We start from the raw sequence: 20599 nt of genomic DNA, 5'->3' as shown, positions 1-20599 counted from the left end.
CCGACTTATTTTGGCCCTCTTCTCCTCCCACATTCAACATCGCAGAAACTCCGTTCAAACATCAAAACGTTCAGCTCGGTCGGGAATCGCAGGCTATTACTTTTCTCATTCATAACTTTCATAATTCCAGAGATACATCCCATGATTCATCACATTTTTAACCATTGAAGTCAATGGAGAAAATCTTCAGACTTCAACAAATCTTCATGCGACTTCAACTGCTAACTGTTCATTCATACTTTCACTCAGAAACCTCATTCCAACTTTAAAATGTTACACATCTCTCTGACATTATTCGTGTAACACAACTTTTAAATCTGATTCTTACTTTTAGAGATATTAAACATTGTTTACACAATGCTCGACATGAAACACGGTTTTCTCATAACTTCAGTGAAAATGTTCCAAACGGCCCAAAACTTCACAGGTTTGGTAACGATGCAGCCATCAACGCATCTAAGCGTATTATGGGGTGTCATCAAATGCCGTTGCCATGGCGACAGACCACTCGCCATGAAGCACGATGTCGCTGTAAGTCCAATGAAAACGGTCCGATCGTCCCCCAAACTTCGCTTGTATATCACCGGTCCAGCCCTCAACAGCTCTACGTCAATTATGGGGTTTCTTCAAATGCCGTTGCCATGGCAACACAATGCTCGCCATGAAACACGGTTTTCTCATAACTTCAGTGAAAATGTTCCAAACGGCCCAAAACTTCACAGGTTTGGTAACGATGCAGCCATCAACGCATCTAAGCATATTATGGGGTGTCATCAAATGCCGTTGCCATGGCGACAGATCATTCACCATCAAGTTAGTTCAAAAGTTTGCAGTTCAAATATTCTGCTGCTTTTCCAAGCCTTTTTACTTTCTTTTCTTCACTCATCACACATTCAAGCCCCCAGTGTTCATGTATCATTTCAATCTAAATTCTTCACTTTCTTCTTACACATTACATTTCAGCATAGCAGTTTAGCGTCAGCTTTTCAGCATAAAGCATTCCCACTAGCAATTTCTTCAGGAATTGCATTCTCTAGTTTTACATTGCATTTCACAATTTTTTGTTTTACATTGCATTTCACCATTTTTAATCACTTTTTTTTTTCTTTTTTTTACCGCTGATGATATTGAGACGCATCAGTGCATAGCGCCATAGGTGGTGTATGATAAGCCAATTATATGCTCAGCAAGTATATATATATTATATCGATAAATGTTGTTTTGTCTGCGAAACAATACATTTAGACTGCATTCATTGTTTTGGATAGTGCAAACAAGTCACGCACCTTACTTTACTGATTTGCAAAAACTTCCATCAGACGAGTCCTTCGGGGGGCGGGGAAAAACGTGCTCGTCAGAATCGTCACTTCCTGTACTGACAGTGGAGGGGTGTTTCTCAATCGCGAGTACGCTTGCTTGGTAGCACATGTCTTCCGAGTCACTTCCTTCAGAAGCTAGGCAAGAATCCTTCCTGGCATTCGGAAAACAAAGAGTGGAACAGGCTAGCAAGTGTGCAGGTGTGCGTCATATGAGAGGCCCTGCCTTACATTTTCCGCCACAAATTTGGGGAAATTGGTCTGTGCGCAAAGCATTGTGGGGATTTTAAGGACGCGAAGTCTACCCATGTGCAGCCTCAAAATTTCCCCCAAACCAAGGACGCGGCCTCGGTGGAATTCCAAGTATGCTGGACATTGGAACGGTCCTGCTGCGCCACTTGATGACGTAGCATCCTTGAAATATTGGCTTGGAAGCCATATCCTCGCGATTGAGAAACGGCCGAGGTGTCCTTATTTTCCCGGATTTGAAGGATACATCTGATGTATCCTTCGCGGTCTACCATATCCCAGGGTGTAATGCGCGCAGGGAAGAGTGAGTTTTTTTCAAATGAAATGGTGGTCCGGTCTCCCGAGCAGAGTGGATTTAAAAGCAGCAGCAAGCGGAGGAATCACTAATAAATGTGAGTATTGGGTTTTAACTTACTTTAAATTAACTAACGTCACACACGTCAAACCCAAGGGGCATTAAAACGTACATTTTCGTTAAATAATACGGTTAAATACGTGACATTAGTGACGCTAACTAGCTAGCTGGACGTACTGCACTTATTCTTAATTCAATTCAGAAGTTTACTAAAGTCATACAGAGATCTTGGCTCTGTTATAGATACGTTATACTTTATATTACATAAATAGACCAAAGTGAAAACATTTAGACCTGTATAGCCTACAGTATGGTGGGATTTATAAAATACTACCCTGACGTGTAGCTGCTGTTTGCTTTATTTATTTCTCTGACATGTTGTAATGTTTTACTGTTTATTAAACTTTGGGACAACATTACAACCTTTGTGTTCAGCTCATGCTGCTTTGAGGTAAGGCTAAAAAAGAGCCTATTTTAAATATTTCCACCAGATTTGATCAACTTTTATTTAGGTTAAAGTGTATTTAATTTATCCTAATCCCATAATAATAATACGACAATCACAAATAGACAGCAGCCTTTTGCTTGATGTTAGTTTGTGCAGTGCTGTCAAAGGGATGCAAGTGTGACTGTCACTTCATCTCTTTAGTTTTTAAAAAACCAAAACAGTACATAATTTTAAATAATCCTTTAAGGATTGTTTGTCTGAAATGCTTAGTTACATTTTGCAATAATACTTTTGCAACCCTGTGTTTAATATGATTAATTCACTTTTTTATTTTTCTCTTGTTTTTCTTTGTAAATAGGACAATTCTGGAGAAATGGATCTGCTGGAGAAGGACCCCTAATCTGAAAAGTGCACAGCAGATCATCAGGACAGAGCTGCCATCCACCTGGACCCCCCGTGGTGCTGGAGAAGGACCCCTAACCCCAGCGGATCATCAGGACAGAGCTGCCATCCACCTGGACACCCCGATGTGCTGGAGAAAGCAAAACGGCGATCAGGAACATCCTCCACCCAGACCTCTGCTTACTGCTGTCTTACAGACTTGTGTCTTAGTTTCAGAATTTGATTTTGTATGTGTCCTTTCTTTTAATAGATATGTAACGATTATAGCTTGAGTCTGTCTGATTCCCCAAACGGCTGCTTCTATATACTTGCTGCACATATAATACAAATAAACAACTCCATAAACACACTTTTGCTGATATTTGTTTTACTGCTGGTGATGTTAAATAACATGATTGATTTCCTCTCTCAATGATGAAAGTTATAATAATAGAAGACATGAAGCTGCAGAGAGAGGATGGATATATTCTTACCTCTACTTTGTGATAAGATGAAAATACAAAATGAAATACTTAATACTACTTATTCATCCAAAAAATAAAACAAGTATAATTCATACACACAAAGATGAACAACATTTGTAGAAGCAATATTGGCATTATTGCGTCAAAAACGTATAGAAATTAAGGAGTACAAAGAAATAAAGAAAACTGGAGAAAAAATGTAATAAAAGTTAGGGCAGGAAAAAAATAAATGCATATATATATATAAATAAGAAAACTAGATATAGGGTCATTTTCTGCACATGTCAATATCAGTTTCAACTATCTTTTTTTGGAAATGAAAATACTATATATAAATATATACATATGTATACATGTACTTGGCAACTGAATAATAATAATATATATATATGTATACTTCTTCTAGTACTAGACTCCTGGTACTAGGATGGGTTAAAAGCAGAAAACAAATGTCACTGTGTGTGCTGTGTGCTCTGCATGTGTGACCATTAAAGAGGGTTTCATCCCTCCCAATTCTATTCGATTCTATATGCATATAATAATATATGCATATAAACATTGTGAACACTTATTTTCAAGTGACTTTTTTTACATTCATATGTTCACATACACAAAATATACATAAGCACCATATGTTCAAGTGTATATGTACACAAATGCACTCATATACACCAATACAAATATTGCAAGGCAATTTCCAGGGCTGAAATAATAATTCAACCCCATAACGATTTAAAGAAATAAGAAGGAACAAATAAATAAAAAGCAATGTAAACAATATTGAATAAATAAACAAACTGAGAAGTTATTATTTCTAAATAAAAATAAATAAAAATACTGATTCTGGGAATACCCAATATTTGTTAGCTGGAGTAATCTGCAAATATAATTTTTTTTTATTTAGTTTTGTTGATGACAAGTGATACTTGAAAGGTCTGGGTGAAGTCCATTCCACGTTCTAACTGATTAGGGATCAGCTGTGTGATTTGATGGTTGTTCTACAGGGCTTGCTACACAACCAGTTAGGATGCCTTGTTGGGTATTTCCTGACTGTGGTTTGGAACTGCTTTTGAATGTTATTAGGCATTTTGTTATCGGTGCATAATCAGTACTGTTTTAAGCTTTACTATGTCAACACATTTTAATAGATTGAGTTTTTTAAATATGGGAGTTGTATGTTCATATTTACCAACAACCCAGACTATTCGTAATACCTTTTTTTGGGATGTTATTATTTTTTGTAGATTTGTTGAGTACGTGTTTCCCCATACTTCGGAGCAGTAGTAAAGGTAAGGGAGAAATAGACTGTTATGAAAAGTTCTGAGTATTTCTTCCTCAAGAATGTTCTTAGTACAAAATACCTATTGTTTTTGACAGTTTAGTTTGTACAAAATTGATATGGTGCTTCCAGTTGAGTTTTTCGTCAACAAGCAGTCCTAAAAATGTACATGCACCAACTTTTTCTATCTCGGTATTGCAAATCCGTATAATGCAGTCATTTCTACTCTCAGACTTTGTATTGAATAACATGTCATTTGTTTTGGCCACATTAACCTGTTAAGCCCCATTTCCCCGAGGGCGGGGGAAGAATCGCAACATCTGCAAGAAACAGCGTCTGAGGGCCTCTTAACATTTAAAAACCTATTAATGTGTCATACCCACTTAACGGGAAGAAACTCAACTATCAGACAATATTAACAATTTTTAGCAAAACGAAACATAAGGGTAATAACAAAGGCTCTGAATTAGCCCTGAGCGAAAAAATGCTAACACACTTAGCACAGAACTCACAAATACCCTTATTACTTATCGTATCTGCACAAACAATATATCGATTAACAAGCTGAGATTGCACAGATTCGACAGGTATTAGTATCATCACTGAGCGATCCGAACTCGCGACATGAGAAGTTAACAAAGACATCACACCACGTAGCATTAGGTAGCCAACACGGCAATATGTCTTACCTTTGTTGTTTTCTGATCAAAAGTTGTCTTCAATGGCATTAAAACGATAAAAACGCTGCTGAAGGTTAATCCATAGGTTAATCCAATGTGTCTGTGTCCCTTTGAAATGATTTCTGATAATCCATCAGCAATAAACCTAGTTTTAAGTTTTCAGATTTCAGAGCGTAAGATAGCTTTCGTTTTGGGCAAACTGTGTGTGCATAGCTCTCATTTCTCAATGGTAACGTGTGTGTGTATGTGGAAATTCCCCTTCGATTCTATTGGCTCTAACGGTTCAAAAGAGATGTCAATCATCAAAATCGACCAATGGGTTCCAGAGAAACGGCAAATACACCCATTTCCACCCAAATGACCCGAGGTGGGTTTTTTTTTGCTAAACCTCTCTAAAAAGGACAAATGTCACTTGTTTTGCATCAATCTTGATACAGGGTACTTATTATATGTTATAGTTTGGATTCCTAAAGCTTTTAGTCTACTATCCCATCATTCAAGGGTGGTTTTCACTATAAGTAATGTTTTTTTTTGGACGGACACTATAATTTAAATTTTTTTACTGTTCAATCTGAATTTACTTTAAAATAAAAAAAATCTATATTGATTGTGACTTTTCTACATCCAACTCACAGGTTTATCATTGCTTTGAGAAAAAAGATTATTAATTTAACCCTTTTAGAAGGGAAGATATGGTCATTTGTTCTGGGAAAGTCATTTTCGAGCCTGAGACCTGAAAAACAGGCTTGGGGGTTAACAGGTTAAAGGTCCCATGTCATGGCCATTTCTACTGATCATAATTCCATTGTTGAGGTATACTAGAATAGATTTATATTGTTCAATGTTCCAAACTCACATTGGTTTCTCATACAGCATCTCTGTATAGTATGTGTATTCACTCTCTGTCCTAAACGCCTTGTTGGAGCTCTTGTCACATCACAACATTGTAAAGTTAGCTATCATATATCAGGCTATAACTAAAGTAGTATTGATAATATAGTAACGTTACTGGCAGGACTGTTGATACTGATCCATGACAGAAACTAATGCGCAAGTATCAGCCGTATCTCGCGTTACCTAATGCAACTCCACACTACGGCCGTGTCTCAATTCAGGGGCTGCACCCTTCGGAGTACGCAGCCTACGCGGTCCACGGAGGACCCAGCCCACGTAGACCGGGTAGGCTGGACCTAGCAGCCTACGAAATGAGACGGGCCGTTTCTCAATGACGAGTAAAGCTGCTCCAGAGCCACTATTTTAAGCATACTACGTCATGGAGTGGCGCCGAATCACTGTTTAAATGCCCAGCATACATGTGCTACCAAGCAAGCCTCCTCGACATTGAAGGCTTCTCAATACTCTAATTTCCCCTCCTCGACTGCCCTCCTCGACTCCTATCCTCGTGTCTTAGTCCCGCCCACAGGAGATGCGAGCGGAGGAGTCGAGGAGGGGAACCGAGGAGAGAGGGGAAGCAGCAGGTGTTTAGAGAAATGAGAAATCCTCTCCTGAGCGGTCATTTTAAATCAATTATATTTCTCAATGCTAAATCAGACATAGAGGACCAAACCCAGGGGTCAAACAATGAAGTGGAAAGGCATGTCACGAGCAAACACTGGAGTTATGTGCAATCGTAGAAGATATTTCAAATATTATTTAACTATATGTAAAATGTATTATTTATAACTGTTTATTGGGTGAATCTCATTTCGACAAATCATCTGACATTTAAGCTCATGTATGGTTAAACAGCTGTTTCTCAACTCGTATTTTGCAGTGAAACAGTGAGTGCCCACCCCCCCTCAGAAAAATGCTGTGCTTCTGCCTGACCTCAGCAGTGTGAGCAGCAGATCAAGCCTTCCAGTCTTTTTAAATGAAATGAGTAGACATGGATCATTAGATCATTCTAATGAGAAAAGCCATGGCTATTTTCAGCAAACACAGAATAGTGGATGAATTATGTCAATTATAGAAAACAAACAAGTAACAGATGTGCATGTGTCTTCAGATATGTATTCAGAAAGTGTTTACATAGCAAAGACAAATACTCAAATAAAAGATGTTTATATTCAAAGTTCGCCATGTGCTCTATATTTTTCATTAGTTTTGTTTTACAGAAAAAATTGATTTATTGTATTATGTTTAATTTAAACTAGACATAACAATGAAAACCGATTTCAAGAGTGTAAACCACAGTCTATCAAAAAAGAAGTTTCACAATGATTTATTTATTTAATAAATGACCATTTAAAATTGTAGTCCAGTTTCATTTGATATCATCTGCCATTAAAAACATTGAGAAGAAAGCGGGCCGCTGAAGGATCAGTCCTCCTCTTCCTCCTCTTCCTCCTCCTCCTCCTCTTCCTCCTCTTCCTCCTCTTCCTCCTCCTCCTATTCCTCCTCCTCCTCCTTCTCGAAGGCCACGCCGGTCGCCGGGCGCTTCCTGCAGGACGAGCAGCACTGCTTTACGTTTGCAGATAATATATGCGAGTACTGTCAGAGAGTTAGGGACGGCTCGTTGTACCTTTTAGTTCCTGGGTTGATAAGAGAAGCTCCTGGAAGTCGTTTCTTCATCGTCACTGCTGGAGCTGCACTCTGCTGGCCCTCTGAGGAGAAGCCCACCATCACACCGTCACAGCCCCCCATCACAGCATCACAGCCCAGCATCACAGCCCAGCATCACAGCCCAGCATCACAGCCCAGCATCACAGCCCACCATCACAGCATCACAGCCCACCGTCACAGCCCCCCATCACAGCCCACCATCACAGCCCCACCATCACAGCATCACAGCCCACCATCACAGCCCACCGTCACAGCCCACCATCACACCGTCACAGCCCACCATCACAGCATCACAGCCCCACCGTCACACCATCACAGCCCACCGTCACACCATCACAGCCCACCATCACAGCCCACCGTCACACCATCACAGCCCACCATCACAGCATCACAGCCCACCATCACAGCCCCCCATCACAGCATCACAGCCCAGCATCACAGCCCAGCATCACAGCCCACCATCACAGCCCACCATCACAGCATCACAGCCCACCATCACAGCATCACAGCCCACCATCACAGCATCACAGCCCACCATCACAGCCCACCATCACATCACAGCCCACCATCACAGCCCACCATCACAGCATCACAGCCCACCGTCACAGCCCCCCATCACAGCATCACAGCCCACCATCACAGCCCACCATCACAGCATCACAGCCCACCATCACAGCCCACCGTCACAGCCCACCATCACACCGTCACAGCCCCCCATCACAGCATCACAGCCCACCATCACAGCCCACCATCACAGCATCACAGCCCCACCGTCACAGCCCACCGTCACAGCCCCACCGTCACACCATCACAGCCCACCGTCACACCATCACAGCCCACCATCACAGCCCACCATCACAGCCCACCGTCACACCATCACAGCCCACCATCACAGCCCACCGTCACACCATCACAGCCCACCGTCACACCATCACAGCCCACCATCACAGCCCACCATCACAGCCCCACCGTCACACCCATCACAGCCCACCATCACAGCCCACCATCACAGCCCACCGTCACACCATCACAGCCCACCATCACAGCCCACCATCACAGCATCACAGCCCACCGTCACACCATCACAGCCCACCGTCACAGCCCACCATCACAGCCCACCGTCACACCATCACAGCCCACCATCACAGCATCACAGCCCACCATCACGGCCCACCATCACAGCCCACCATCACAGCCCACCATCACAGCCCACCATCACAGCATCACAGCCCACCATCACAGCCCACCGTCACACCCATCACAGCCCACCATCACAGCCCACCATCACAGCCCACCGTCACACCATCACAGCCCACCATCACAGCCCACCATCACAGCCCACCGTCACACCATCACAGCCCACCATCACAGCCCACCATCACAGCCCACCCATCACAGCCCACCGTCACACCATCACAGCCCCACCATCACAGCATCACAGCCCACCATCACAGCCCACCATCACAGCCCACCATCACAGCATCACAGCCCACCATCACAGCATCACAGCCCACCATCACAGCCCACCATCACAGCATCACAGCCCACCGTCACACCATCACAGCCCACCATCACAGCCCACCATCACAGCCCACCATCACAGCCCACCATCACAGCCCACCGTCACACCATCACAGCCCACCATCACAGCATCACAGCCCACCATCACGGCCCACCATCACAGCCCACCATCACAGCCCACCATCACAGCCCACCGTCACACCATCACAGCCCACCGTCACAGCCCACCGTCACAGCCCACCGTCACAGCCCTGATTTGTTTTAATATACTTTATTATTCACCTAGCCTCAGGGTTTCCAAACGTAATAGAATAATTAGGCAAAAGACCAAAATAGCATACTAACTCACAGCAAATAGTAAACTTTAAATAAAAAGATGTATAGTACACTATGTTTATATATATTTCTGTCCCTTTAGTAGATTGGTATATTAGAGTATTTATATCATTTATTATTTATATTTTATAGTGTGTATTCTTAGATACTCCTCTAGATAAATGTCTTCTCTACTGTGAAAATGTATATTTTGGCTTTTAAAGTTTAACTTTAAAGTATTTAATTTGATTTGTATTTCATTCTACTTTTAAGATTTTTTTTTCTTGCACAATGTCTGTGACGAAATAATTTTCCAACTGAATGTCATGAGAGCTGTCATGCACTCGTGTTTTCTGCCCTTTGCTATACTTGCAGAACCCCCCCCCCCCCTCCCAAAAAACAAAGTGGAAAATAAACTCGTAAATTGGTAACTTTAGAACTCTTTAGAAACATACCTGCAGGCCGCCACTGGTCAGGTTTGACTGGACCGACAGAGGGGGGTCCACCTGGGGGAGCGGTGGACAAGATGACAGCGTAGAGTTTAAACTGGGGATAAATAAAGTTATTATTAAATAAGCGCAAACCCTGCACTGAATGTGACGTCACTGCAATAAATACATTTACTGTCAGCCATCCTGAACAGCAGCTCCTTCACTTCCTCAGGGGCCCGGGGGCCCTCCAGCCTGGGCAGGGTCACACTCAGGTCCCCTGCAGCCGAGCTCACACACACCTCTGCACACGATTCATGGAGCACAACAGACACCCCCCCCTGACCACAGGCTGACCTAGGGGAAAGACAGAAGCATATAAAGCCTGAATAACGTGTGATATTATTATTTTGATATTATTAATAATGATTAATATCACACAAAGTGGTTTTAAAGACTATAATCTCACCTGAGGTTCAGAATATAATCCACTGTAGACTTCAAGGCAATCCTCTGCCCCTAAACAAACAGGTGTATGAGACAGTGGTTCAACTTAACCCCCCTTGAGGCTCTGAAGTTAAGTTAGGTCTCTTAAGTAGTGTAACATTGTATTTCATATGTCTGTAGTATTACACAACTGATTTGTTTTTCATGTTTTAAACATTGTAAAAAAGCTATCATGCCAAGAAAGTGGAGGAGAAAGACTGAGGAGAAGGAGAGAGAGCCACTGATGCTGAAGCTACTTCTTTAGGAACGGCTACAGCCTTCAATAACACTACAGTAGAGGAGTTATTTGACAATCTGGCTAAAGTGACCGAAAGATGAGCGAATAACCACATTTGATAACCTGAATAACTATCAATGACTAGAAATAAATCAGTAGTACATGTACAACAGACTGGTACATGTGTTTACCTACCAGCCACCTTTACAAGGATTCTGTTTAGGGCCGTTTAGTTCATTCTGATTCAGATCTGGCTCTATCCCCTCTAAACATGATTTATAATGTTGACTACAGTGCAGACACCAAAGCAGCCAGGCAGAGAAAGGTTATTATATTTTTCAGGTTCAAACAAAAAAAAGTCAATTGTTCAGTTTGTTCAGATGGCTACATTTTGATTGACAGAAGACATCCTGAAGTAAAGGTTTTTGTTGTTATTTGACTTCTATCTAATTTGTCTTTGCCTAGAGGACAACATAAGTACAGATGGGCTCATCCTACCCCACTCCCCCCTACAGACTGCTTGAAGGTGTCCTCCGTGACCTCTGTGCTCCACACATCAGTGGCATCTGTCAGACTGCAGGAGGTCACAAAGGGGTCAGAGAAACAGTGTCAGTCCATCAGACTGCAGGACGAAGCTGACAGATGAAATCTCTGTAAGTATTACGGTCTAAGAGGCTCACAACATCTGCTTTATGTTCTGACATTTCGCTCATAAGAACAGCCATTAATCTGTTCCAAGTTAATTCAATGGAGCTTTTAGCCTTCTCTGAGTCTTAGAAATGTTATTTTTTCAACACAAACTGTGACTCACCAAATATTCAACATTCCGTTTTTCCTGTGTGTGTAGCATATATATTTAGAGTGGTTCTTTTTATCCAACACAATGCAGAACCACGTCTGAAAGACTTCCATGTTTGGCAGACGGAAAGCAGAACTACTTCTTCTTCTTCTCCTTCTTCTTCTTCTCCTTTTTCTTCTTCTCCTTTTTCTTCTTCTCCTTTTTCTTCTTCTTCTTGAGGTTTATTAGCGGTTTGCATTACCGCCACCTACTGGACTGGAGATTGAGGAGCAGTAGTAAAATATGCTAGAGATTCCTGTGTCACTGATGAGGTCCCAGTATTCTTGCCAACTTTTGCGTATATAATCTTTAATAATGTTTATACCCTCCGCTTTACTGAATGGTATTTGTGTGTCTGTTGACTGTTGTTTTAGTGATTGTTTGGCTAGTTTGTCTACCTCCTCATTCCCTCCCTCCCCAACTTGAGCAGGAACCCAGAGGAAGGAGATTTCAGATCCTCTATCATGCAACCTAACTAGTAGTGCAAGATTATAATACACAATGTCCTGCCTGCATAATGACTTATGTGATGACTTCCAAAGAGAAAAGCAAGCACACTCGGATTATTTATTTATTTTTTAAATGTTTTTCGGATTTCATATCGCATAGACACACGTGCATTGCGGCTAAACAATCCAATCACCGAGCTTAAACCATAGCTGAGGATCTTGGGTAATCAGTTCAGTGGGTGTGTATCTGTTTCCGGTTATTTTATTTTGAAATTCAGTTCCTGACGGACGCCAAAAAAGCCCGGGATTATAGAATTAAACAAATAAATAAAAACAAGGATAATTGTGTGTTATTGTTGAGTAAATAACAGTGTGTTATTTAGAAAAGAATAACAAATTAGAAGGAAAAAAAGATTTAAAACATACAGATTTCAGTATTCTGAGGCTCTGAGCCACATTTATTTTCCTCGCGGACGGCAAAAAAAGTCCTAACCCTAACCCTAAAAACAATAATCGTGGCTTGATATTGAGTAAGAACATGTTTTTATGAACCACACAGCTTCCGGTCTTCCAAGACCCGACCTGACAAAAAGACGTGTTGCAGGCACGAAACACACTACCAATAGAAATACATTGCTTTTAAAATCGTTCTGTGTGACACGAAAAAAAGGGGAATATCGTGTTGGTGAACACGAATCAATAGATTAAATGTCGTGACTATAACACGAAATGCCGTGAGACTGGGTTGCCGGTGCTGTTAAGACTCTGGGTTTGTTGTTTTCTCCACCCACTGTTTGAGTTTGAGGTGACTGTGTGTTAATATTAGGCCTATATAAACGACAACTAGATTATGCTTCACATCCATCCGTGGAGACTCTCCTTGCACATCATCTCAGCCTCAGTTAGCTAACCATGGATAAATTGAAACATAATAGAGTTTAATTCTCCGTGGAGTGACTTATTTACTTTTACTATATGTGGCAAGAAATCAGCAAACAACCCAAAATGTAATTGTAAGACATTTCGAGAACAAGCACACAGCAGAAAGAATTAGGATGACACACTGAAACAGACTTGAAATACAAAGAGTGTAGGCTGCAGCTATGTTTTATTCATTTCAAGGTGGTCTAGTTTTTTGTCCTCTTCAAACGGGTTCGGTGATTTGCTTTGTCTCAACAGGTTAAAATACCAAACATGTAGAAGCAGTTCTCTTTATTGTTGTTCTTTATTTTATAAACACAATAATTTATAGTTTTTGTACATATCTATACATAAAACTTCATAAGCTGTGCTATCAAACATGTTTTGTGGCTCCAGACAGATTGTATTTGCTGACCCAGAGGAAGGGAAGGAGGGGGGAACAACCTCAGTCCAAATGTTGAATGCACCGATGAGATAAAGGATAAAGATGGGACACCTGTACTTAACCCAAATCTGAATACATTAAACCTCTCTCCCCAGGGGGGAAATGATGGGAGATCTGTGGAGTGACCTAAATCCGACAAGGAGAGGTTACATCTTTTTTCTCACATCCTCATTCTGTATACCCGAGGCTTTCTTTATATATTCAAAGAGATGTGTACACTGTAAAAATGGATGTATTCGGACCATGGATTTATCGGATCATACTGCGGGCTCCATGGACTTGATACTTGGACTTCAAAGTAAAAAAACGGTCTTGGTACTGAACTTGAGGTTTCTTAACTAAATGAGGGAGCAATTTAGGACAGATAACAAAGGTTATCCGTACAATAAGGATAAGTGTCCCTGTTGATGGGATGCATGCACAGCTGTCCTTACTGTAGATAAAAAGTAATAGGCTATTGTTCAAACTTAAAAAAGCAGAGAGAACAAAAACTGAAGCAGCTTCACACTAATCTTAACATCTGGAAAGTATACATGAGAAACGTTTTAATCAACAAACAAAAATGGAAAATGGTTATTTTTAAAACAAAGATATAATGAAACAGGAGGGAAATCTTGCAAACAGATCAAAAAAGCAACAGGCACAAAACACCATTTATAGGACCCTAAAACAAGTTTCAAACACAGCTAGCATGTGGCTATCTGTAACCTTTTATAAAATGTATATGCAAACACTCAAATAGACAAAACCTATATCAAGGTATTTTTGATGTGATTACATTTAAATGGTGAGGGACAAAAAAAATGAAATTATGGATAAGGAATACAAAAAATGGAATTAAAACAAAATAATGCAGCAGGCCCAGAAGGTTTCCCTCTGAATGGTTCAGGGAAATGAAAGATATGCTGACTCCATAATGAAGGACACCTTTAACCACAGGAACAGGATCAGACTCTTCAGGCACTTCATAACATCAACTGTGAGTTGGTTGGAAAGGCCCCTGAGTACACACACTATTAAAGTCTTTATCAGTGCATGCAGCCAATACAAAAACATTCCCTTTTCACTGCCGTACCCCCGATCTCTGTGCTCTGATCAACTATTCCTCCTACAAAATGATGTTAACAACAAACTGCTACAACTAAACTGCATACCCAATTACGTTTCCAGGGACAACAATTTGTTCTGGGTTGTGGTCGCAGTTTAGACACTCAGTTATTGTTAAAAATTGAAACAAAACAAAATGGGTTCTTGCTTTTGAAAGTTTAGGGAACAAAACTATTTGTTTATGCAAAAACCAAAAGGTGATCAGGGCTACAATTGAAGTAGCATTTGAGGAGACCAGTGGGTTCTTATTGAGAGAAACTCTGCAGAGCTGCCATGGCATTGTGTCACTGAGAGTGGTCCTGAATCCACTGGCAGAATCTGCGTGAGTAATTGGCAGGGCTGACTGTGGAAAAGGCCCTGCCTGGGTATCGGAGGCTTTTCCACATGTTCTCCAGTCTTTTCTTCCAGCCATAGACAGTGAAAATGTCTATAATGCCCACAAAGTAGCGTTGTTCTGGCCCGTCAATCACTTGATTGCTATTTTTGCAGTTGGGCAGAAGCCGACGATGATGTTCATGGAACCCTTCCCCAGCTGCTGCCTGGGGCTGGACTGACCCCTCCTCACCCAGGGTCTCCTTCAGTAAAGGTACGGTGGGCGGGTCTGAACCTGTGGGGCTATCCTCTAAATCCAAAGACCTTTAGGAAGGACAGAAAACAATAGAGGTTCAAAAAGGTTGCATCTCAAAAAATAAGACACATTGTAATGCACAGCATTTGGTTTGGACTTGCTCAGGAGACATACTTTGTGGTGCGAATAACGAGGTTAGCCAATGAGTGCTTCCCGTCCAGCTCGTCTCTGTGCAGAGGCTGCTGGGCCAGCAGCAGACTGTAGTCCAGCACATTGAGCTCTTGAAGGAAGGCAGCGTCCACTTTCACTTGATGGGCAAACCAGGATTTCTCTTGACCTACAGTAGCATTAATTTAGCGTGCCCTTACACAATGTGTTTCACTTTTGTTTTGCTGCTAAAAGATACTGAAATAGCTCATCATCATCATCATCAATTAGAAGAGTAATTAAGTGCACTTACCTAATGCAATGGTTTGCCCTTCAAAGTTATTGTCCTTCAACACTTGTATTATTTGTTTCCCGCCTGTGTCAGGGTTAGTCCATCTACCCACTTCACAGCCTTTTATATCATATCTATGAAACCGAAAAATCACAGCGTTCATACACCCATAAAATATATCAGAAATCCATGTAAAAAGCTTGGTAAAACCTGGAAGCTGTACCTGATATTGATCCTGTCATCAGGGTAAAACACACTCTGCATCACAATAAAGTATTTCTGGAGAGCAGACAAACAACACTGTGTTGTAAACACTGCTACTGTAAGGAAGTCGTTTAAATAATGACCCACTGGTTATTATGTTGATGAAATACCTTTATTTGATTAGGGATAACAATCCTGTGGACACCTGGAACATGTAAAGGACAATATGATATTATTAAATCATATGAATCAGAATCAAGCTTATGCCAGGTACGTTTACACATACAGGGAATTTGCCTTAGTATCTGGTGGTGCGAACATAAACAATCTAAGAAAATAAGTTGCCTTAAATAGGTAAAAAAAAAAGAAATATATAAGGATAATAAAACATAGTATTTTTAATAAACGATTTAGCATTTAAAAAAGGATACTAAAGACAAGTATTTACACCAAAAAACAAAGACACTTGGGACAATGAAAATATGGCAATATACAGTGAATTATATTCTAAAGTGGAGGGCTGTGCAGACATGTGAACAAATATGTGATATTTCTAAATTAAAACATCCCACTGCAGCATTGACCTGCACTTCTCTTACCCAGAAATTTCACCATCAGTGAGTGAGGGTATTTCTCCAGATGGGCCATGTATGCCTGCAGGTTGGACAGCAGGAAGCTGACCTCACGCTTGCTCTGGGTCTTCAAGAAGAATCTCTTATCATTCCTGAAACCAAGAACAACCTTATCACCAGGCAAGAACAAGAACCCAACGTTAATATTGGATGATTGTGCAAAAACCCCAGACTACGTCGAAAGGGTTTTTCTTCTACTCCAGTGACTACACTTTTAAATTCTTGCGATCACCTTGACCCAGCTAGGGAGCGATCAGTCAACCTTCACATTTTAGTCACACTGACATAAATCCATGTTCTCGCCAACATATTTCACCAAGGCATTTGTTATTTTCGGCAAGACCAGCAGATTATTTTGTTACATGGCTATATATGTGAAAAAGATTGTGTAGATTTAACCGTGCTCACATATCTGCATATATGTACATTCACCGGATCAGAGTGTAACTCGTTATGTTTGTTATTTCTATTCATACTGGTACATTTTTACATACTTATTTGGCCTCTTATTATGCCCGTGTAATGTATATTCCATGTGTATTATCTGTGTTTCTCTCTTATTCTGTTGCTGCTATGACACCTGAATTAGGGGGATCAATGAACGTCCATCTTGTTTTATTTTAAAGGGGACCTATCATGCAAAATGCACTTTTGTACGTCTTTTCTACATGAATATGTGTCCCCGGTGTTCCAGGGAACTCACCAAGTGTCAGAAAACACAACCCTCTCTATTTTCCTCCATACCCAAATCTCTAAAAAAGGGGCTGCAACGGATCTGATAAAAACTGATCCAGATTTGAACACTTTCCTGACGTCAGGACGGTGGCGCTATGGCTATTGGGCCAACTCTCCACCTATCAGGAGGAAACAGCCACGGCCATTGCCGTTCGAAAGCGCTGGAGACGCTGTAGTACATATGCCAGGCCAGTAGATGGTGCTGTTCTCACAGAATCAGCCCTTGCTAAAACAGAGCTAGAAATTGTCAAATTGAGCAAAATGAGGCATGGCTAAAATGCATGATCTGTTTGGTATTTTGAAAAAAAAAAAGTATAAATATGCCTTATATAGGTATGGCCCTACACTATATTATTCAAATATAGCATGATAGGTCCACTTTAAGTAAAACTCCCAGCAAACAGTCAACAGGAAACATGGCCGAAACAATGAGACTTCTAACTAATACAAATTGAAAATCAGTCTAGTTGGCTCCTATTTTACAAATCTTAAAGAATATACTTGGAATCCTTTGGATCAGCTCTTTAGTGCTGACTAGATCAGTTGCTCAGTGGTGGTGCCATGTAGGAACATTTAAAAAAAGGAAGGTGCTTCTTGCCTCCACAATTGTATTTATCTATTTATCCATCTATTCATCTATATTTATTTTTTTGTATTTAAATATTCTGGCGCAGGCCTTCCATGTTTTTGAGGAACCACGCACAGAACAACCCAGATTGACAAAATTCACAAACAGCCCTCTAACAACCCACCCTCTCCACCTGGCTGAAGGCTAGACTTTGGCAGCAGAGGTCGGAAGTAACTAAGTACATTTACCTAAGTACTGTAGTACAATTTAAACTACCCCCCCCCCCCCCCCCGGGCTATAATTGAGACATATGTGAGTTTATTTATGTGCATGCTCTTGTACTTGAAGACAAGGGTGTTAGGATGAGATAAAGATAGACTAGACTGTGTAATAGAAGATTACACTTACGTGACAAAGAAATTTGCCTTGCTCTTGGAGTTACTGACAAACTGGAGGTAGCATTGGTCTGAGCAGAGGGAGTTCATGTACTCCTCCTCTGTGATGTCCAGAGAACGCCTCTGTTGAGCAAACACTGATGCTGCAAATGTCTGCATCTGAAAACCCTGCAAGGCAAGGAGAGATATTCTTAGAAGGAGCAACTGAAACTCAAAATAAACGAGAACATTATGAAAATATGAAAACTGGATAAAGCTTTAAAAAAATGCTCTTATTAAAAAATGCCCACTCACCTCATGAGTTTGAGTTTCCTCTGACGCGAATTGTTCAGCTGCAGGTGTATCCTGTGCAAAAGGTTTTTCTGAGTGAATTTACATCTACAAAGTGTCATGTATGCGGCCTTAAATCAAACGGCTCTTCACCTGGCCTGATGTGTCCATTGTGGTCTGTATTGAAGAATGCATGCCTTCTTTTATCATGGATGTCAGTTGGTAAAACTCATGCTCTGGGTTGATCTCAAACACCCCCACCATCCTCCAGCGCTGTCTCAGACGCCACCAGCGTCCCCGCCTGGCAGCTCTGGAGGGGCCAGCAGCTTTTCTGTCTTCCATCTGTGACACCCGGCAGACGTCCAGTTGAAGAGGGATATTCCAATACAGTTAAATGCTCACATAAACATTTCTAAAGTATGATCATGTGCCAAGATCAACGTGTTTAAATGTTTTAAAAAGCATGGGCTGCAGTGATGTGGAGGGATATGTTATGGTCTTATTTTATGGTGGATCCCAGAACATTGGGATGTTCACAACCGATGTGCTGGGATCCACCATCAAATAAGACAGGTTCATTTGTATCCCTCCACAAGAGTTGTCCAACAGGTTTTAAATAGTTGACAATAAAAGCATGTAAAACCAGTTTCACATGAAAATAACAAAGACCAACCAACAACCCTCTTGTTTGAAGACTTCCCTGAGATTTGTATCTGTTTTGGACATCAGTCTGCCGTGGTCACATGTATGTGTTGTTTAGGTTTGTAGTTCATGAATATACGAAGACAAGTTTAATTTGAATACAAAATAGCTGATTATCATAGAGCATTGTAGCATTTTTAGCATTGAGACTACAAATCCGACTTTCCAATGTGCTGGTGCAAATGTGTGCACCACCACATGTGGAATTATGGCTTGTAAAAAGATAATAAAAAAAGACATAATTTAGGTTTTAAAACAGTCGCACTTAGAGTTGGTTAAGGTGACAGACCTACAACACCATACTAGCTAAAAAAAAAAGCATGCTCACAAGCTCAAAAAACTCAAAGTCTTTAGTTCTGGTGATGAGTCTAGTTTCTACATGATTCTGAAAGGCTAAATCACGCTACAATAAGCTCAAATAGCTCTTACCTGGGTTCTTGCTTGCGGTAAAAAAACACAGCAAATGGTTGAAACGTTTCTGAAGTCTTTGTTTATATGATGTTCCCTCCCATTCATGAATACGGCTAATACATTCCAGACAGGTTAAGCAAGCTCACAGGGTGTGCCACATGAGGGAATGTGTGTTACGTAGGCGTGTCTGCACTGAAACCTGAGGAGCAACCACCTCAACCGCACATTCATGGGCGGCACCAGATATTTTCTGTTGGGGGTGCTGTGGGGTAGCTTGCCGCTTCATTAGCATAGAGGTTGTCGAGTCAAACATGTAGGGCATGGGTCGGCAACAGGCGGCCCGCGGGCCATTGTTGGCCCGCCAGCAATAATATTTGGCCCGTAATTTTGAGAATAAAAAATTAAAAAATATTTTGAGATTTATTTTTTTCTTTTTTTTTTTTTTTTACAACATCGGACCGACAGTCGCACATATAGGCTATAATGTCCGAATAGAGAATCTACCTACACCTGAAGAATGCTTATTGTACTTTTATCTATGTTGAGAATGAATGACATACAGCACAGGCATAATCAGGCAGTGGGGTGCACTGACGTCAATTAAAGTACTTATTTAAAGGACACCTATCATGCTATATTTAAATGATATATTGTAGGGCCATACCTATATAAGGTATATTTATACGTTTCTGTTTTCAAAATACCAAACAGATCATGCATTTTAGCCATGCCTCATTTCACTCTATTTGCTGTTCTCCAGCCCTGTTTTTGCAGGGGGCTGATACTGTGAGCTGCAGCTGACCACGCCCCCCTGCAGGAGAGGGGAGCGTGCTCTGATCAAGTCAGAAGAGGGGGAGAAAAAGAGATCTCCGTCCTCCGTGTTTTATTCTTATATTATTATATAGAGTCGTTATTCATTTGTTTTAAAGCTCAATAAATAACAAAGAAGACCTTTGACCGGCACTTTTCTAATTTTGTCCGGAAGATTTAAACTTTAACGGACATCTTGACCGGCGAAAGAAAACCTAACTGAAACTCTGCCGCACGGTCCCCTCGTTCCTTGGAAGAGGCGGAGAGGTGGGTGTTTGTCATCTGCTGGTGGACTAACCGGAGAGAATTACAGTGCTTGCCTCGGGGAGGGAGAACAAAAGCCACAGCGGAGAATAAACAGA

General features: G+C 41.2%; 2 protein-coding genes across 3 annotated transcripts; both read right to left on the bottom strand.

Annotated features, from left to right (window-relative positions):
• Positions 1-6857: 6857 nt before the first annotated feature.
• Positions 6858-11734, bottom strand: paxx (PAXX non-homologous end joining factor). 2 transcript variants are annotated; one of them, XM_034117593.1, is made up of 7 exons: positions 11555-11734; positions 11242-11317; positions 10489-10538; positions 10210-10376; positions 10047-10097; positions 7715-7796; positions 6858-7633 (listed from the first exon to the last, which is right to left on the bottom strand). In XM_034117593.1, the coding sequence occupies exons 1-7, from the start codon at positions 11653-11655 to the stop codon at positions 7582-7584; spliced, it is 579 nt and encodes a 192-aa protein (XP_033973484.1). In that variant the 5' UTR covers positions 11656-11734; the 3' UTR covers positions 6858-7581. The 2 variants fall into 2 exon arrangements, with proteins under 2 accessions (XP_033973484.1, XP_033973485.1); XM_034117594.1 differs by having other exon boundaries at positions 10489-10532.
• A 1502-nt stretch (positions 11735-13236) lies between these two features.
• On the bottom strand, positions 13237-19569 carry LOC117473005 (phosphatidylinositol 4-phosphate 5-kinase-like protein 1). Its single transcript, XM_034118472.1, has 10 exons — positions 19446-19569; positions 18468-18656; positions 18339-18389; positions 18058-18212; positions 16314-16438; positions 15885-15919; positions 15734-15789; positions 15532-15644; positions 15246-15408; positions 13237-15139 (listed from the first exon to the last, which is right to left on the bottom strand). Exons 1-10 carry the CDS (start codon positions 19530-19532, stop codon positions 14788-14790), a joined length of 1326 nt encoding a protein of 441 aa, XP_033974363.1. The 5' UTR covers positions 19533-19569; the 3' UTR covers positions 13237-14787.
• Positions 19570-20599: the final 1030 nt, after the last annotated feature.

The sequence above is a fragment of the Trematomus bernacchii genome, unplaced genomic scaffold (assembly GCF_902827165.1).
Source record: "Trematomus bernacchii unplaced genomic scaffold, fTreBer1.1, whole genome shotgun sequence".
NCBI classification, from domain to species: Eukaryota; Metazoa; Chordata; class Actinopteri; order Perciformes; family Nototheniidae; genus Trematomus; species Trematomus bernacchii.
Note: the sequence above shows the minus strand (reverse complement) of the source record. Positions and strands in the feature narration are given on the sequence as shown.